A 17,929-nucleotide genomic window follows, 5' to 3' on the forward strand; every position below is an offset into this window, starting at 1 on the left:
TATATATAATTACTTTTATTCCTTCGTCTTATTCTACATACATTCACAACGTTTATATTTTTATAAAATACTACTACATAATCACATAATTAAATGGAAAAAAAAAAGAAAAAATCAAAGCAAGAGCAAAATCAAAAAACACCTACAAAAAATGATCAAAAAAATGACACTTTAGTAGATAAGGCAGAAAATAAAAATAATAAGAAAAAAATAAACAAACTAAAAAAGGAAAAGGAAATTGATAAGGAAAATAAACAAAATGGTGATAAGATAAATAAACAAAATGATGACACGACAAATAAACAAAATGATGATAATATGGAAAAATGTAGTAAACAAAATCAAATGAATAAAGGTAATAAAATTAAAAAGGAAAAAAGTCAAAAAAAGTTGGAAAATCTAGAAAGTGTAGATGATATAAAACCCATCAAAGAAAAAGATGAAGATGAAAAAAATTCACCAGAAGATATGATCGAAGAAATAGATAACAAAACAAATAAAAATAACAACAAAGAAAAAAGTAAAAACAAAAATAAAAAGGAAAAAATAGAAACATTTCAAGGAGAAAATGTGAAAGTACAAAAAAAAAAAACTCAGGAAAATAAAAATATAATAATAAAAGATAATATACCAAATAATAATATACATATTACTGACATATGTGAATCAAATAATGTATTAATCAATATAGATGATAGTAAAAAAGAAACAAATAATAAAAATATATTTGTAAAAAATAATAGCTCTATAAATTTATCATGTAAAAATATAAACTATTCAAAAGAAACTACTCAAGATAATGTTTATGTAAAATTAAATAAGGAAAATAAAATAGAAACACATCATAATAATACAAACACCCCTTTCACATTTCCTAGTAATCTAAATAAAAATATTATTCATTTAGAAGTCACAGAAATAAATTCAGAACAAACCATAGGAGATAACAAAAATGCAATTAAAAAAAGAAAATGTGTAGAAAAAAAAATTGAAAAGGTATCCAAAAAAACAAACGATACAAATAATAATAATAATAATAATAATAATAATAATAATGGGCAAATTAATGCTTATAATAAAAACGATATAACACAAGATGTTATTAATATAAACAATATAACAAATCAAAATATTAAACCAAATATTATCAAAAAAGGTAATAAAACTAATGAACCAACAAAAACAAAACAAACAAAAATCATTTTGACAGATAACGATGCAAAAGATAAAATTTTAAAATACATGAAAAACGCAAATAGACCATATTCCGTTATTAATGTATATGATAATTTACATGGATGTATAAACAAAAACAACGTTCAAAGGTTTATGGATGAATTAAGTAAAGAAAATAAATTACAATGTAAAGAATATGGAAAAGCTAAAGTGTATCTTATTAATCAAAAGGAATTTAAAAGCTTAAATACAAACGAAATGAATAAACTAAAAATGGATATGCAATTAGTACAAGAACAAAATGAACTATCTAAAATTGATTATAATAATTTAGTAAAAAAAAAAAAAAAATTATTACAAGATTTAGAACTAATACAAAACATAGAAGAATATAAAAAAACAATACAAAATATTGAAGATGAAATAAAATTATATGAACAAATGAATAAAAATTCTAAATTTACTATTGAAGAAATTGAACATATAAAAAGAAATCATGGATATTTACATTCCATGTGGCTTAAAAGAAAAACACTTTGTATTGAAATAATTAAGTGTATAGCTACCTTAACAGAAAAAGATACAAAAGGGGTTATATATCATTTGGGTATTGATGTCGATGAGGATGTTATACCACCAAATTTGTATCCTTAGTGTTGAATTGTGTTTTTTTCTTTCACCTAAGTAAATAAATAAACAAATATATATATATATATATATATATATATATATATTATACAAATTATACAAATATATCCTTTGATATATAAAATTTATATGTTTGACAGTTTAACTTTAAAAAAAAATTATTTATTAATTTTTAAAAATATTAAAAGGCTAAAAGAAAAAAAAAAAAAAAAAAATGAAATACCAAAATACATATATATATATAATATATATATATTTAACAACATATAATTTTTCATTAGAAATATTGACAACTAGAAAATCATATGATGTTACAAAATATGAATGAATTTAAAAAAAAAAAAAAAAAAATTAACAAAACATAAAAATTAACGGTATAAAATATATATATATATATATTATTATGATGCTTTGTTTATGTTGGATTAATAAAATTCTTTTTTTTTTTTAATTATTGAATAATATAATGCATATGAATATGCTATATTTTAAGTATCCTTATATTTAATCCAATTTATATTATTAATTATATAAAACTATTTTATCTTTACCCATAGATATTTATTATTTTTTTTTTTTACATTTATTTATACTAGACCTCCTTTACTATAATCTTTGGAAATACATTCATAGTTTGAAGTTCCTGAAATAACAATTTGCATGCGTATGGCATTTGAATAACAATGTTTTTATCGCATTTTTTACAGAATGTACAATATAAATCATATCCCATCATACCACAATCCTCACAAATATATACATTACATACATCACTACTTAACATTAATCTTTCAAGTAATAAATTGCTAACACCATATGCTATTAAACAATCTCTTTCCATTTCACCTAATCTTAAACCTCCTTCTTTTGATCTACCTTCAGTTGGTTGTCTTGTGAGTAATTGTCTTGGTCCTCTAGCTCTAGCATGTATTTTATCTTGTACCATATGTTTTAATTTTTGATAATATATTGGTCCCATAAATATATATGTTTCTAAAGGTTCACCTGTTAATCCAGAATATAATAATTCTTTACTGGAACAATTAAATCCATATCTAAATAAAATTTCGGCTATTTCTTCAAATGGTGTTCCACTAAAAATAGAACCATATTTATATTCACCATCCATAACTGCAGCCTTTGATGCAACTAGCTCAAGAAGTTTTCCTACTGTCATACGAGATGGAAATCCATGGGGATTCATAATTAAATCTGGACATATTCCAGATTCAGTAAATGGCATATCTTCTTGATTTACTAACAAACCTACAACACCTTTTTGTCCATGCCTTGAACTAAATTTATCACCTAGTTCTGGTAATCTTGTTTGTCTCATAATTATTTTATATATCTTTAATCCTTCCGAATTTTCAGTAAAAATTATTTTATCAATATATGAGGGATATACACTTTTATATTTAATTTCATTCATTTTGAAATCATTTATATCAACTTTTCCAATATCTTTTACATGATCTTTAATATTTTTTGGTGAAAATTTATTTACATATAATTGCCCTTCTTTTATCAAATAACCAATAGATGCAACCCCATCCATATCTAGAGAATGATATTTTCGAATATCTTTATTTGCCAATTTTTTTATATCAACTTTAGATTCGTTAGATATATTTTTATGACTATATGAATCTTTTTTAATATTATCTATTTTGGATAAGTTATTATTATAACTGTTTTTAATAATATTATTATTATTATTTATATTATCATTTTGATGTTCTTTTTTTATTCCATCTTTTTCTTTTTCATTTTTTATCTCATTTTTAATTTCCCTTTCTTGTCGTTGTTGTTGTAATTTATTAATTACTAACGGAGAAGGTAAAACTATGTCGTTTGATCCATTAAAATATTTTTTTAATTCGACTGAATGTTTTCTCAAAGACATACATCGACCAAAACCTCTATCAATCGACGATTTATTCATAACGATAGCATCTTCAATATCATATCCACAAAAACTCATAACAGCAACTATTGCATTTTGTCCAGCAGGTAATTTTTCAAAATTTATAAATTCAATTGTTTTAGATTTTACCAAAGGTTTCTGTGGATATACTAATAAATATAACAAGGTATCACATCTTACAAATTGATTATATCCAATAGCACCTATGGCTTGTTTACCCATAGCACATTGATATGTATTTCTTGGACTTTGATTATGATTAGGATATGGAATTAATCCAGCAACTACTCCAAGTATAGTTAATGGATCTATTTCTAAATGTGTAGTACTTAATGATATATCTGATTCATTTAATGCAATTAACAGATTATTTTGTTCATTTACATCAATCCATTCAATAACTGAACTTTTTAATAAATCAAAAAAATTAATAGTTCCATTTTCTAAAGCTTTAATATGTTGTGGTAATAATTTAGATTTGCCATTTTCTATAATTATTAATGGTCTACATAATCGTCCTCCATCTGTAGATATATATATAGCATTATGTAAAAAATTATCATATATAGATACAAATTGTCCTATTTTCCCATATCGTCTTAAATATCGTATACGTTGCATAAATTTTTGAGGTCTCTTATGTACTCCTAATAATATACCATTCAAAATAACAAAAAATACACCCTCTTTATATATTTCTTCTCCAGTTAAACTATCACTATCTTCTACTCCTAAGGTATACAATATTTCAATCAAATTTTCATTATTCTCATTGTCATTTGTAACATGTGTCATTAACGCTAAATTTTTAACCAAACCACATGATTCTCCTTCAGGTGTATCACATGGACATAAAACTCCCCATTGTGATGGCTGAAGAGCCCTAGGACCACTCACTTTTCTTCCTTTCTCGAACTGAGAATTTAATCTGGTCATCATTCCTATACATGCAATAAATGATAAACGTGATAATACTTGAGAAACACCACTCTTTTCCATTTTAAATCTTTTTATATTCCAATTACCAGTTGATATAGCTGTTTGCATACCTCTTGTAATAATATCCTTCGGTAAATTTCGAAATACATCTGGATAATTATCATTCATATTATTACCAGTACTTCTTAATTTAGAATTATAATTACTTTGCATATATTTACTTAATGTTTGATCTATTTGTTTTTTTAATGTAAAATAAAATCTTTTATATAAATCTTCAAATAATAATGATATTAATTGTCCAGCTAGTTCTAATCTTTTATTACCATAGTAATCTTTATCATCGATTTCGTTTTTATTATTTGCACTATCTAAAACTCTTCTTATCATTAAACAAATACATCTAGCTTTATTTCTAAAGTCATATTTACTTTTTTGCTGTATATGAGATAATAAAACACGACTTAAAAAATCTAAACCTTCTTCAATAATATCCTTTTCATTTTTTACTTGTTTTTCTTTCATGGAGCTAAAAAACCCCTTAGCCAATAACCTTGGTCTGATTTTTTTCCCAATATATAATAAAGCATCTAAATTGGTTTTAATATTTTCATTGTATAATTCATATAACGATAACAATATACCATTAATATAATTTTTATGTGATCCAATCATTTGAAATATTTCTTGATCACTTTCATAACCCATAGCTCGTAATATAATACAAACACCAATATCTTCAATAAAAGAGTTGTGTTTTAAATAAAGTTTATTATTTTTGTATACAATAGCGCATCTACTTTTCGATTCAGCAGTTGTTGATGTAATAGTTGCACAAATATTATGTTTTATATCCATTTCTACAATAATTCGATTTTTTGATAATTGTTCTTGCATTAATAAAACCCTTTCTGTACCTTTAACAATAAAATATCCTCCAGGATCATAAGGGCATTCACCTAATTTCATCAATTCTTCTTCACTTTTATTATTTAATACACATATATCACTTCTTAACATAACAGGTAATCTACCAATCTCTACATTATTTTTGGTTATAATACTATTTCCTTTTACATATTCTACATCTACATATATAGGAGCTGAATATGTTAAATCACGTTGTCTACAGATTTGAGGTGTTAACTTCGTTTCTATCATATTTTCTTCAACAGAAGGTGTTCCAACTGTTATATCTAAAAATTCTACATAAAAATGCTCATCAATATCTGATTTTATAATTTTATTTGTAGTAGCATTCATAATTGTTTTTATTTCTCGTTTTATAAAATAATTATATGATTCAATATGTTGCTTAACTAAACCTTTTACCTTCAAATAAGCAGGTAACAGTTTCCATTTTTCATTTAATGTATTAACACATTTTGAATTTTCATAAATTTTCTTATTATGCTCTTTATTCTTAATAACTAAACCAGAAAAATTTTCTTCATCATTTAAAATATTCATATTATTATATACCTTTGTTCTCCTTTGTTTCTTATTTTCATTATGTATATATTCTTTTAAATCATTTATATTATTTCCATTTAAATTTTTATCATAATATTCATCTTTTAATATTTTATTAGTTGACATATTTTTATTATTCACATCATTCTTATTGTTGTGTACATTTATATGTTTATTCTCATAATAATTATAATAACAATTTTTATTATTATTATGATCATTATTATTATTATTATAATTTTCGTTATTTGCTTCATCTTGTTTTTTAATAAAATTTATTTTACTCTCATAGAAATTATTATCATCATTTTTACATTCATACAAATCATCTTTATTTTTTTCCTTTTCAATTTTTATATGTGTATATTCTTCATTTTCGTTTTTACCAATGACATCACATTGATTCATCATATTATTATAATCATTTTTGCTATTTATATTTTCATCATTTAATATAAATCTATTTATCTTATTCTTCTCATTCTTATAATCATCACCATTTTGTGCTGTATTTTCGTTCAACTGGTATACCTCCTCTTCATTCTCATCATTAATTTTATTCACGCTTTTCTTTTTCGTTTTAATCTTAATAATATCTTTCATATTATATCATATTTACTGGAATGAACAAATGCATAAATATAAACATATACATATATATATTTTATATATATATATATATATATATTTTTGGTCAATAAGGCTTAAATAACTTAGAGTAGCATACTAATACATATATATATACTTCTTATTAAAAAAAGAACATTTTATTATTCACAAATAAAAATATTCCTTTATATCATTTTCGTTATTATGTATATATGAATATATTTATATATGTTAATTTTCTTTAATATTCATATTTTATTAAATATAGGGATACAAAAAAAGAAAAAAAAAAGAAAAGAAATTAAGAAAACAGAAGAAAACCCTTTATTAATATATTAACATACTTATTATATTTAATTGTTTTTTTTTTTTTTTTTGTTGTTGTTGTTGACATATCTATATATATATGTATTTATAATTGTTTTCCAATATAAAACATTATTCAAAACATAAATAATTAATTAAATAAATAAATAAATATTTTGTATATATCAGTAATTTTTCATATTCTATAATTAAATTATCACATACCTTTCAGGTAAAAACCTTAACAAAATAATGAAAAAATATATATAAATAAATATAATATATATAATATTATATATATATATATTTACAAATTGTTACTTTTAAGAATTTCTTCTTTTATATATCAATTTAAATATATATATATTTTTTTTCAACATCAAAATATTTTATTTAATATATATTCTATTAAAATTATTTTTCTTCCACTATTTTGTATAATGAACATATATTTATTTGTATATCAAAAAATATACATAATTTCAACAGATGTTGTTTAATAAATAATATATATATATATATATATATATATATAACATATTATATATATAATTTATTACAATATATTAAGCACGTGTATTAATAATTATAGTGTTATTATATACATATATTTAAAATATGTGTTTCTTTTTTTTTTTTCAATTATTTATTTCCATAGTATCATAAAAAAATAAATAAATATATATATTATATAATAAATATTACAGAATTATAAAATTTATAATAATATAAATTATATTATTATTTCTCATAAATTTAATTTTCAAAGTAAGAAAAGGATATTAACTTGATTTGTTTTAAAAAAAACAATTATTATTAAGTTATATATTATAAAATATAAAAATAATTATGTATTATTAAAATATATAAATATTTAATCTTTCAAATATGATAACTTTTTAGTATTATATATGGTAATTATATTTAAAAATATATAGATATTATATATATATATCATTCCAATATTATATGTAAATATATTTTTTATATACTCTTATTAATTATTGATTCGGATAACATAATAGTTATAAGGTTATTTTATTTATTTATAGAATTCCATTTAAGCAATATTTTTTTTATATATTGTATGCATACCCTTAATAATATAATATTATAATTTCTATACAAAAAAATATTATTTATATTATATATACTTTTTTAAAATAAGAAAATTATCAATGTTATTTTATATAATGTTATAATAATATTATATAGTTAATAAATTTATATATATATATATTTTTTCTTTTTATATTAAAAAAAATAATAATAATTTTTTAAAAATTAATAAAAAAGGATAAAAAAAAAAAAAAAATTCAAGTTATTAAAAAATTATATTTGAAAAAAAAAAAAAAAAAAAAAAGTAAAGGAATACAATAAAAAGGAACACATCATATATATTTCTACATAATATACATATTAGTGAATTTTAATGTTTCATTCATTCATTTTAAAGGATAATATTATTTAAAAAATTTTTAATTTATGTTGTATTAATTTTATATAGCGTCTATATCAATTTCTTCTTCTTCATCACCTGTATATACATTTCCATCTTTTGCATCTAAAAATATATCATCATCGCATTTTTCACTTTTTGAATCTACAAAAACTCTTTCATAATCATTTGAGAAAAGACTTTGATGTTCTCTTTTTAAGTTTCCATCGTTAATTCTTAGAGATTTAACTTTTAAATTACCCATATTATTATTTATAGTATTATTAGGTATATTTTCCTCTTCTTCCTCATCACTTTCTTCAGAATCTGAATCGTTATCCTTTAACCAACTGACAAAATGTTTAGCCATAGATTTACATTTATCAAAATGTATTTGTGCGTTTACAGTATTATTATCATCTTTATTATTAACATGGTTATTTAATAATTTTTCTGTTTTTAATGAATCATTTGTGGAATTATTACTATTACTATTATTATTACTAGTAGTTATATTATTACTATTAATATTATTACTATTAGTACTTTTATTATTATTGTTGTTTTCATTTTTTCCGTCGTCGTCGTCATCGTATCTTTTGATTATATCTTTACTTTCAAATATATCATTATTATACAAAACTTGTAATATATAAGGATAAATACTCAAAGAATTAGGTGCAATATTATTTACATAATACTCTAAGGCCAAAAATATATCTGTAGTTGTAACTGAAGTATCATTAATTTTTTTTATATATTTGATATTTTTTTCTAATAATTCTTTACTTATTTTATCTTCAAATAAAGAACATAAACAGATAAAAACTCTACATTTGGAATCGAAACATTGAGATACTTGTAATACTCTAAGTTCTTCAGCATATTGGATATCATTCATTTGTGTAGATTCTTTAAATATAGTTTTCATTCTTTCGATAACTTCTTTAATTTCTGGACTACCAAAATGTAGACATTCTTTTTCTAAAACAAAATTTTCTTCTTCTTTTTTCTTCTTACTATTACTACTATTATTATTATTATTACTATTATTATTATTACTTGATGAATTATCTTTTTTTTTATTTTTTTTATTTTCTTTTTTTCCATTAGATATACTTTTATCTGAATCTAATAAATCATCTGAATCATCATTTTCTTCATCATCTGAATTAATTACACCGTTTCTATTATTCTCTTCATTTTTATCTGTCTTGTCACTTTTACCTTTAGTACTTTTTTCAACTTTCTTTTCTTTTGTCTTCTTTTTCTTACTACCAACAGTACTAATCATTGGAGGATTTTTTATCATATACGTTGCTATTTTATGTGAATTATTAAGTTCGCCAATATTACCACAAGCATTACATTTACAAATTAGAATACCTTTCTTCACAACAATATCAGTCTCAGGTAATAAACAATGAGGACATAAAACATACATCTCTATAAATTTATCTAATATATTTACTAAATCCTTTTCTTTATGTGCTCCATTCACAATAGCCTTTTCTTCATTTTCTTCAAACTTAACCATAGTACCTAATTCGCAACCAAAAAATTTTGTCGGATACATTGGTGGTCGTTTTAATGATCTAGCTATTTCACCCATATTAGATATATTAGTTCTTATACCATTACCTCTTCCCTCTATTTTGGAAATTAATTTGGGCATTTTGTATCTGTAATTAGGATCATTCCGATCCCTAGGAATATTCACGTACGACATGGTATTTTAAACAAAAATAAAAAAAAATAAAAAAATAAAAAATAAAAAATTAAATAAACTGGGATATAAAATTTTACCCTATAATATATAAACACAAAATGGGAAGGATTTAAATAAATAAATAAATAAATAAATATATATATATATATATATATATATAATAAAAATATTTTACATTAATATATTATAAAGTACAAATTAATAAAATTCATAAATTATATTATACATATAAATATATATATATATAATAAACCATACAAACAATATTAAATTAATAGGTTACATAAAAGAAACTATAACAATTAAATATATATATATATATATATATATATATATATATATATATATATATATTACCAAGGCGATATTCTTTATTTATAATAAATACATGTATATAATAAAATATTTTTATAAAAACATATAAAAATTTATAAAAAAACAAATACTAATATATATATATATATATATATTTTATATATGACGTACTCTACAATTATTAATACATAATTCAAAAGAGAAGATAGAAAAAAAAAAAAAAAAAAATTATAAATAAAAAAATTAATAATTAATAAATCACCAAAATTAGTAATGATGCATTATAATATAAAAATTTATATTATAAATTTAAAAATTATAAACCACAAAAAAAAAGAAAAATATATAATATGTATATATAATAATTACTTTCTAAATAGTATACAACACAATATATATATTACCCAACTATATCTATACATAAATATTATTTACAATTATAAAAAAACTTTTATTCCTACATAAATCTAACATCACTTAATAGAAATTAAAAATTATTCAGAAATATAAATAAATAAATAAATAAATAAATAAATATATATATATGTATAATATATATGTAAATATAATGTTGCATTTAATTTATTTGTTCTATTTTTATATATAGGTAAAAGTATTGGTACACATACTTATATGTTATTATAAATTCGTATGTAAATAAAACTTAATGAAAAAATTATACGCTTATTAATTAAAAAATATACGAATTTCCTTATACATACATATATATATATAATAAAACAAATTAATATAACTACATATACATATTACAAATATTTTAAAAACAATAACCAAAATATAATTTACCTATTGTATAATTATAACAATATTAATATAACTACTAATAATACTGACGGAAATATATAATTTGTTTATACATCATTCTTATCATATATATATATATATATTTAGATGTTATTAAAATATATATATTTCCCCTATTAATTATAATATATATAATATAACGTTTTCTTACTTTCTTTCCCCCCTTTTTTTTTTTTTTTTTTTTCTTATAACTATATATAATATGTAATAATAAATATTAATATTTTCTTACTTCTTAATACTTACATATACCTCATTAATATTCTAAATAATTACTTTCCTTTTCTCATTCTTTTTTCATCAATTTTATTTTGTAATTATATTATACTTATAATAATTATATTTGTTTTAACTATTTTAAATATACTTAGTTCCGTTTATATCCTTTAATATTATCATAATTGTATATTTCTATATGTCTGATATAACTTGTAATATTACTTATAATTTTACTTTCCATTCATTAATACATAACAGTTAAATAATTATATAATAGGAAATATGTTTATTAGTACACATATGTAAATAAATATATATATATATTATTTTATTTATTTATTTTTTTTTTTTTTCTTCGATTTTATTAAAAGTTAAGATATTATGTATACACATTTTATTTAATAATATAATGTGTACTTTGAAACTGAATTCTTTTCACGAAAAAAAAAAATATATATATTATATATATATATAATATAATATCTGTAATTTTTATATTTCTTCAATTTTTTTTTTTTTTTTTTTAATTTATATTTTACTTTTTAATAAATGTTGTTCCTTATATTTAGTCCTGTTCATTATTTTTAAAAGGTTATTGTGTTTATGCTAATATATTCTGTATTTTTATTATTTTATCCACTTTTTAATTTATTTATATACATATTTATATTAAACGTCCAAGGTTATAGGTTAATAATAACACACGTATGTAAATATATATATGTTATGTATTATATAATATACAAAAAAATATATACTTACTTATAGGTTAATAAAATTTATATATAACTTCATCTTTTTTTCTTTATTAATATTTTTGTTTGTCATTAAAATACATTGCATAAAATAAAAAACAAAAAAAAGAGTTTAAAAATATTAAAATGATAATAAAAAATAAAAAATTTACATAAATCTAAAATTCTTGATATGGTACAATAATATAATATTTGATATATAAAAAGTATATATTCTACATTTACTTATTTTATTTTATTATAATTTATTTTATTTTATTTATTTTTTTTCTGTATGTCAACTAGTGAAATATTAAATAAAAAATGAACTTTTTCTACAAATGTTACATCAATATATATAATATATATATATTTATTTATTTATATTTGATAAAAATGTGATATATTAAAAATATTATTTTGTTTTATAATGTATATATTTTCTATATCCCAATCTTATAAAATAAGGTTTATTTCCCATATTTCTTATAAATATATATTTATATATATATATAATATAATTATTACTTTATTATTTTTTTTTAATTACATTTCATATTTCAAATGTATATGCCTGAATCGAATAATATTTTTATTATTTAATATGTTACTATTATTTACCTAATTATTATTTTTATAACCATATTTTTGTCACTTATTAAAGTCTTCATCGACTTGAAATGTTTTTTATTCATAAAAGTATTTTTACTATATTTTACCATTACTCCTTTTTTTCCTTTTTTTTTTTTTTTTTTTGTTTTGTTTTGTTTTTTTTCTTATATAGCGTTAAATTTAATATTATGCTATAATTTTATAAAAATATAAATGTATATATTTATAATATTTATAATATTAATAATATATAAATTAATTGTATATATATTATATATATATTTATAATAATATAATAATTTAGTCAAATATAAAAATCTATAAATTATAATAAAAAATAAATAAAGAATTTTATCTTTTTTTTTATATAATTTTTAAGGAAAACTAAAATTTTTTAAAAAATTTTTTTATATAAATTTTTATTTCTATTTGTATAAAATAATATATAAGATAATATTATTATAATATATTCATTATGATATATTTATTCATATATAATATTAAGGAAAAAAATATATGTGAAAAATTAATTTTTTTTTTTTTTTTTTAAGCATATTCATAATTATTGAGTGTATATATATAATATATAATTTATTAATTATATAATCTGTATGATTCTTTTTTTTTTTTTTTTTTTTTTTTTGTTAGTATATAATAAAAAAAAAGAAAGATCACATAATAATATATATATATATATATATTATTACTATATATTATATATTTTGTGTATAAATATGTAATAATAATATAATATATATAAATAATAGAAAAATATATTATACATTTTAGCTTGTACAAATTTATATATAATATATAGTATAAATTTATAAAATGAATTTAAAATATACTCAATAAATTTATACATATATATATATTATATATATCTTTCTTTTTTTTTTTTCTTGCTCCAAGTTAATACATACAAATATTACATAATAATATATTCATTGATTTTTCCCCTCTTTTTTTTTCTCATTACTTTTTTTTTATATATTTAAATTATAACACTACTTTATATATATATTAATGCATGAGGGTAAAAAAATCAAATGTAAATCCTTCATAATATTGCATGAGCATTTTTTTTTTTTTTTTTTTTTTTCGTTTTCTTATAAAAATATGCACATGCATTATATATATATATAATAATATGTAGTAACATTTTATATAACAAAAAATATATATATATTTAAAATTACCAACTAATGGAATAATAATAAAATAATAAATATAAGATACAATATTTCAACGTTTTATATGTATTATATTATATATATATTATTATTGTTATTAAAATAATATATTGTAAAATATAAATCTATAATTTTTTTTTTTAAAAGCAAAATATATATATATTATCTTGTAATAAAGTATATATTAATTATATATATAATATATAGCTTACTTAATATGTTCATGAAATTAAAATAATATATAATAAGTTCTCAAGAAAAATATTAAGATCCATAATTTTACAAATAATATATTTATCTATTTGTAAATTATTCCGAGCTAACAAATTTTAATATATATAATATATCTGTCCGTATATATGTAATATTTATATAAAGGTGTTATTTAAATATTTATTATGAATAACAAAAAAAAGAAAAAAAAAAAAAAAAGGGTTACAAATATTTAATTTAGGATTCAACTATTAAAAGGATTATATATATATTTAATAATTTATATATTGTTATTTATAATCGGACATATATATATGGATAATTAATATATGTGCTATTTTTTCTTTATTTTTATAAAATTGTAATTATATAAATATATAAAATATATATATAATATATATATAATATATTCATAATTATATTATATTATGCTCAGAAATAAAAAAATGTATATAGCTCCATATATTTTTTAATTTAATCTAATTTAATACATATAAATTAATTTATATATCTTCATTCGATATAAAAATAAAAATAATAAATGTAAATATAAGTTATTTTGTAATATTTTATTTATAATTATAAATACAAAAAAATATTATTTTTTCTTTTTTTTTTAAGAACCGTTAAAAAAGAATACATTCAAATGATGGAAAATAATAAAAAAAAAAAAAAAAAAAAAATATACATATATAAATAAATATAAATATATATGTATATATATATATATAATAGTAATCTTAAAATTGTTCACGTTTTATTTCATTCGCAAATTCAAATTATATATTGTATGTTTTATTAGCTGAAATATAAGAAAATGAATATTTGTTAAATTGAATGTACGTAAATATTTTAGTACAATATATAATGATACATAAATATAATTTAATAAATTTTGTCAATATTTATAATATCAAAAAGTACTTTTTTTTTTTTTTTTTTTTTTTTTTTTCCTTATTTTACTTTTAAATATAAAAATAATAAAATAAAAAAATAAACATTTATCATATTTTCAATATCAATTGTAGATCTTCAGAATAAGCCATAACAAAAAGATTGTCACATATATATATATATATTATATGTTAGATATTACATTATATTTTATTATAGATATATTATTTTGTTTATTTTATTTTATTTTTAAGAAATGACTCAAAGTATGAAGGGACGTGTTTTAGATTTTAAGGATGTAAAGGATTATTATAACAAAATATTTACAAGCGAGGTACTTATATCTTTAGAAAAAGATATAAAGTTAGAAGATTTAATGTTCTCATATAATTACTATTCATATGTAATTAATGAGAATGATAATGTTGATGAATCATATGTAATTCCAAGTGATTATTTAAATAGCGATGTTGAAATGGAATATAATACTGATGATAATATTAAGTCATCAAATGGTTTTATATTAAAAGAACAAGAACGTATTTATAAGAATAATGTAAATTATAAATATAGCAATGATGATATGATAAATTATTTCGACCCTTTAACAAGTGAAGAAGAATATGAAGAAAAAATTGAAAAAACGTTTGAATATTTAAACAATTTATTATTATCATTAGATCGTGATAATATAGATATGAATTATAATCATCCTAATGGATCTAACTCATCTAATAATTTACATTTAATTAATCAAATATGTATTAATTTAAATGTTATAAAAGAAAATAATAATATTTACAAACTTGGTAACATACAAGTTGATAAGTGTCAAATAAATCAAATTACCTTAATTATTATTGCATATATAATTACTAGTATCTTTAAATTAAGTATGGGTAGAAAAATAATTTTTTCTAATAAAAAGATCAATCATATGTTATTTAGAACTTTACATTTACAAAATATTTATATACAAATATATACATTGAAAAATTTAAAAAAATATATTATAGAAGATGGAGAATTATATGATATTATACATTTGAAAATGATCAAGTTGTGTATTTTTAGTAAATCCTTATGTTCATTTAATAGAGCTAATGATATTTTATTACGCTTACTTAGAGAAAAAAAATGTCATTCTAGTGATATTTTTGATTTTTATTTTTTGAAAAAGCTTAAATTATCTTTAGATCGTTCAGATAATATTCAACGATTAAGATTGTTAGATTTTATATCTGATTGTATAAATATTACTAACGATGAGAAGTTATGTAATTTATTCAAGTTGGATGTATTGTCTTCACAAATTAAAACACCCAATAGCATAAATGACCACACAAATGTAAACAATAATAATAATAATAATAATAATAATGATGGTAGTGATATGTACCAGTTTTCTAATGTAGAGACACAGTTTAAAGAACATAACCAAATTAACGACAACGTTGATAAATGTGATGAATGTGATGATGAATATATAAACATAGATGATATAATTTATTCTCAAGTACGTGGTTTAAAAGATATTATGAAAAAACATAATTATAAAAAGGAATATATATATCAAATGATTAGAATTGATTTATATAAATATTTATATATGATTTACATAAAAGATGATTTATTATTAAAAATAAATGTATTAGAAATATTTTCCAAGTTAATTCAGAATATTCATTATTCTAATGGATTAAATATAGATAACTCTCACCTTTTACATAATGTTTTATATGATTTAAAAAAAAATGATGAATATATACTACATTTAAGTATAATAAATTCTTTAATATCATATACATATATGAATGAATCTATATTACATTTTCTTATAGATTCACATTCAAACATTTTATTAAAAACAATACTTCAATATATAAATAATAAAGAAAGTGATGTTGAAAAATTAATTGTTGGAATTAAAGCATTTGGTTTCTTCTTTTCATATAAAGAATCTTGTAATCTTATTTTGAATTTAGATAAAAATGCTCATTTAATTGTTATCAATCATATAAGTACTCATTCTAATACTAATGTCTTATTACATTCAATAAATATATGGTTAAAAATTTTTACATCTAAACCTATGGATGACACATGGATTAAAAATATTATCCATTCAGTTCTCTTGGAAAAAATTATTCTCATATTAAAAGAAATTGATGATAACAATATACAAACCAATATTTTTAAATTATTACAATTAATGATACCTTATGATATTGTTACTACTATTTTAAATGAACAGTGGATTATTAAAGGTTTAAATGATACATTGGAAAATAAAACTTATGACCTAAAAATTAGTAGATACAATTTTTTTGTAGCTTTATACAAACATAACAAAGATATTATTTCAGACAATGCCTATGCAGATAATTTAATACGAAACTTTATAGAACCAACTCCCAAAAGGTACTAAATGTATATATATATATATATATATATATATATATATATGTACATATTTTTTTTTTTTTTTTTTTATTTTTTGTAATGTTTTCGTACATTTTTTGTTATTGTACAAAAAATATAAATCTGTGTTGCATAAAATGCGTATATATATATATATATATATATATATAATATAACATTATATATGCGTGAAAAGACAAAATGTGTATATTAAACGAATAATGATAATAAGCATTACATGTATAGATATACATATAT

At 18.5% G+C, this 17,929-nt stretch overlaps 4 protein-coding genes across 4 annotated transcripts; 2 read left to right on the forward strand and 2 right to left on the reverse strand.

Moving 5' to 3' along the window:
* Nucleotides 1-93: 93 nt before the first annotated feature.
* Nucleotides 94-1,830, forward strand: PADL01_1206900 (Tat binding protein 1(TBP-1)-interacting protein, putative; the record flags this gene model as incomplete). Its single annotated transcript, XM_028683019.1, has 1 exon — nucleotides 94-1,830. The coding sequence occupies one exon, from the start codon at nucleotides 94-96 to the stop codon at nucleotides 1,828-1,830; it is 1,737 nt and encodes a 578-aa protein (XP_028539238.1).
* Nucleotides 1,831-2,416: 586 nt separating this feature from the next.
* PADL01_1207000 (DNA-directed RNA polymerase III subunit, putative) lies at nucleotides 2,417-6,766 on the reverse strand (the record flags this gene model as incomplete). The annotated part of the gene is made up of 1 exon (XM_028683020.1): nucleotides 2,417-6,766. The coding sequence occupies one exon, from the start codon at nucleotides 6,764-6,766 to the stop codon at nucleotides 2,417-2,419; it is 4,350 nt and encodes a 1,449-aa protein (XP_028539239.1).
* A 1,811-nt stretch (nucleotides 6,767-8,577) lies between these two features.
* PADL01_1207100 (eukaryotic translation initiation factor 5, putative) lies at nucleotides 8,578-10,245 on the reverse strand (the record flags this gene model as incomplete). Its single annotated transcript, XM_028683021.1, has 1 exon — nucleotides 8,578-10,245. The coding sequence occupies one exon, from the start codon at nucleotides 10,243-10,245 to the stop codon at nucleotides 8,578-8,580; it is 1,668 nt and encodes a 555-aa protein (XP_028539240.1).
* A 5,261-nt stretch (nucleotides 10,246-15,506) lies between these two features.
* Nucleotides 15,507-17,678, forward strand: PADL01_1207200 (conserved Plasmodium protein, unknown function; the record flags this gene model as incomplete). Its single annotated transcript, XM_028683022.1, has 1 exon — nucleotides 15,507-17,678. One exon carries the CDS (start codon nucleotides 15,507-15,509, stop codon nucleotides 17,676-17,678), a length of 2,172 nt encoding a protein of 723 aa, XP_028539241.1.
* Between the last annotated feature and the right edge of the window lie 251 nt (nucleotides 17,679-17,929).

Source organism: Plasmodium sp. gorilla clade G2 (assembly GCF_900097015.1).
Source record: "Plasmodium sp. gorilla clade G2 genome assembly, chromosome: 12".
Taxonomy (NCBI): Eukaryota; Apicomplexa; class Aconoidasida; order Haemosporida; family Plasmodiidae; genus Plasmodium; species Plasmodium adleri (nom. inval.).